Source organism: Teleopsis dalmanni, chromosome 2 (assembly GCF_002237135.1).
Source record: "Teleopsis dalmanni isolate 2A chromosome 2, ASM223713v2, whole genome shotgun sequence".
Lineage (NCBI taxonomy): Eukaryota > Metazoa > Arthropoda > Insecta > Diptera > Diopsidae > Teleopsis > Teleopsis dalmanni.
Window position 1 is genome coordinate 100,934,635 of NC_051847.1, and position 4,036 is coordinate 100,938,670.

General features: G+C 27.1%; 1 protein-coding gene across 1 annotated transcript; it reads left to right on the forward strand.

Moving 5' to 3' along the window:
• Positions 1–2,354: 2,354 nt before the first annotated feature.
• Positions 2,355–3,398, forward strand: LOC119680998. Its single transcript, XM_038094053.1, has one exon. The coding sequence runs from the start codon at positions 2,380–2,382 to the stop codon at positions 3,388–3,390; it is 1,011 nt and encodes a 336-aa protein (XP_037949981.1). The 5' UTR covers positions 2,355–2,379; the 3' UTR covers positions 3,391–3,398.
• Positions 3,399–4,036: the final 638 nt, after the last annotated feature.

Here is a 4,036-nt window from a genome sequence, read left to right on the forward strand (position 1 = left end):
TTCGTTTCCTTGTGTATCTATTAAACGACTATCTTTTTGTATAGTATATATAATCCGATGAAATTTGTCGATTTTATTGCTCTTTTGATAAAAAGATCAGTAAAAGAAATCTAAAATAATTATGAAGTTACCTATTTTGAAGATAATGAGTACTATATAAATCTTATATAATATATAAAACTATCAAGCCTCATAAGATAAAACCATCATAGCATGATTTATTACTTAAAACAATAATTGCATAAATATATATACATAATTTATAATTCTTTATGTTTTAACATAAGTTTAAATAATAACAAAATTTAAAATAACACATACATACAACAGGAGAGATAATTGATATGATTATTGTTTAAAAATTGGGGTTTATACAGTAATTACCACCTTAGATAACTTCATTAAAATTTAATTATAATTATATACAGAAATGCGTGAAAATTTGTTCGGCGGAAGGTAATTCATATTTTACTTAACATTCGCATAAATTCACATCGGATAATTTATTTTTCAAATTATTGCTACAGTATTACAATTGTATAGAATAGAAATTCTATATATTGATTTAGATGATACTACTACTTTAAAAAAACAGTAATGCAAAATCGTTCCGCAAGCAAAATAAAATAGTTTTTTTTAAATTTTTATTTCTAAAATAATTTTTATATAATAAACACTTTTATTTCTCTCCTTTAAGCTTTTTATTTAAAACATAACAGGTATACTCCATATTTATAAAGTATTTCATAACACATCTCTAAATATTGATAGGCCTCTCCCCAGAATTTTGTACATCATTTAGTGATATTTACCCAATTTTTCTAATTTTCTTTTTCTAATTGCTAATCAATGTAGAGAATGATAATATTCTTTACCTGAAGTACGATAGGTTAACGATTCACTGCGTCGTCGTCTCGCATAATGCCACCAGACATGTGATATACTTTGCAGTATAAATGTTGTAATTACATTGCCCAGATTGCTATTGCACTATTTAAGGTATTTTAAGTCATTGTTTGTTATGAAGTCTAATAACTTGTAAAAATATTAAAGGATACAATTGATTTTAATTTATAATTAAGAAAAGATAATTAAGATATAACAAGACTATAATTTTTGTTCTCATGCCCTATTTACTGGCATCAATGTGAATTTGAGTTGGAACATAAGAACTGAAAAGTTTTAAAACAAGTTATAAACTACAATAAGGGGTCCTTTGCTGCATTTTACTAACTCTCCTAGTAAGATCAGTCAATGGGTTAGATACTTAGGAAAGGTTAGGAAATTATTTTATTGCTGCTATTTTCTCTTATATGGGCCATATCATACCCCGCTCCATTTGTTGTTCTAAGAACTCTACGCTTTTTTTCAAGAAAGAGCATTTCTTCCATTTTATTAATAAGTTATATTTTTCGGTAAAAGTAATATTTCTGTTTCTTAATACCGTTTTCTTTATAGTCAGATGAATGTGATGTCACACAGAGCAGATCCTCTTTTCTTGATATTAAATTTTGGAGTATTGTACAAATTTTTACGTACGATTCTAATGTCGCAGGTGAATTATATTAACTAAAAGGTAACTTGCAAAATTTGCCCTGTCCACCATTACGACAAATGATGTATACTTCATATTTACTTCGCTAAATCGACAAGCGATTTATTGTGGACTTTTATTTGGAATTTTAACGAATATTCTTCAATCATCAGAAGAATATTTACTTTTACAAATTTAAAAATTGTGAAAAAGATTGCTAATTGCTAACAAATCTATGCTTATTAAGGCATAAATGTTTTTAACTATTATTAGTTTTGATGTAACAGAAATTTTTAAACTTTCCTAAATTATTGTTATTGTTTTGAATTCTCTATTCATTTTAATTTTTCAATAAGTATTTCAAATTTATAAAAGATTTAGTGTGCCTTGGGTTGGGGCACATACGAAACTTTACTGATTATGAAAACACTAGCCGCACGGAGCGGTACGCAGATCTTAGATCAGTCATCGAATAATCCCGAAGCTTTTGAGGTATACATAAATTAGTCAGTGAGAAGGGTGGGGGGGACTCTGAGAAACCCCCAGTTATCAAAGAGTAAAAATGCCCACACGCACTAACTCGGAAAAGGCTCAACATAAAAAAAACAATATTTAACAGATTGCAACAGTCATATCAATATATCGATAAGATACTTTAGCAAAAGACTTCTTCCTTTTTGCCGTCTTTACTTTTGAGCGGTCGCATATAATTAATGTCTAATTCAAATCAGTTTTTTGAAAATTAAATCGAACTGAATGCGTTTTTTACTTCCATTGCATTATACATTTTTCTTTACATTACATTTCTTTTTATTTATTTCAGCTGTGATTTTACAAGTTTTACAATGTTTGAATGCGGGAATAATAGTATATTAATAACTGTACAAAAATATTTTTGTCAACTAAATCCTTTAGCAGAAAAAATTATAAGCGATATAAATGACATAAAATCAAACTATGGTCAAGTTTGGACTAATTTAAATCAAAATGAGCAAAACGATATAATCAATGACACGTTAATTAATCCTGAAATTTCTTTTTTGTATGATTCGTCATCTAAATCATTGAATTTAACAAATACTCGAGATGTATCTGAAATCGTTTTCCAACCTAATCCAATCGAGTCACATACTACTGTAGTTTCAAAAGATTTTGACAAAACTTCACCAAATGACACAGATGTGACGAAACCAAATAACGCGATATTAGTCAAAAATAAAGAAAGCAGTATAACAGGATATGATGGACATAACCTTCGCACATTTAGACTACAAAAAGTTGCGCTAAAAGCAATACATGATGGCAATTGTGAAGACGAACACTCAAGTCCATTCAGTTATCGCACAAAATCACAAATAAATTTAACAATATTCTTTAGTGATTATACCAAAGCAAAAACGGATAGTACAACGGTTTCTGAAACTAGAAATGATAGAACTTTAATACCAGCAGTTCAGCAAAGTTTTCAAACATTTAATTCTGAAATTGTAAAAATGAAGAATGGGAAAACAACTGAAAATGAAGAGAATAAGGTTGATAAAATTAAAGAAAAAGGTACATACACTGTATTTTCAGAGAATATTAGTACCGAAACTAAAAAAACCGAGTCATGTTTTAAGTCGTTTATAAAACCACCATTCAATTCAGAAACGAATAAAGTTATACATATGCCATCGATTGATAATGAAGAAAGCTTTAACTTAATGGATTATTACAGGAATGATACTCTTATGACTTCCTCGTCCTCTTCTGTAGCAACTTCAGATGATGATGAAAAAACGATATGCGAAAACGTTATGTTACTGGATAAAGATAATAATTTGAGAAAAGGGTTTGATTTCTTAAATAATTGGTAATAATTTTTGAATACTTTATTGTATTTTATATATTTTATAGATATTTAAGATTTATAATCAATTTTTCTCATATTTAGATTTTGTACTTTAATTTATAGTAACATATTTTATAAAAGTCAAAGAAATAAAAAATGAAATCCTTTTAAAAAATTCGAGTTCTTTTGTATTTCATTAAAAAATGATTTGGCACTACGTAGTTTTTCAAGATCCCATTTTTTTATCATAAAAAATATACTTAATTTACGAAAAATTTAACGTGTCGTTATCATCTGTTGGAATTTATCAAATGTAGAACACACCTTTACAATAAAACGCGTTGTTTGCTTTTCGAGTGTATAATCACAACTGTCGTTATTTATTAAATTAAATTATGTAAGACTAAATAAAAGCTTATTAAAGCTTGACAAAATATCTATATATGTGTAATGTTATTAACATTGTGGTAGGATTTAACTTCAACACTCCTCCTCAATGTTTATAACATAAAATAATATACTTCATTTTACTACAACATAAAATACTAACTTATAATATGTACAATTTCATCAATTCAATAATTTTTATAAATATCATTCATCATTCATTATTTTAATCCAAGAGCCATAGTTAATTTACAATGCTTAATTTTTTGTAAGTTCTTGGTAAA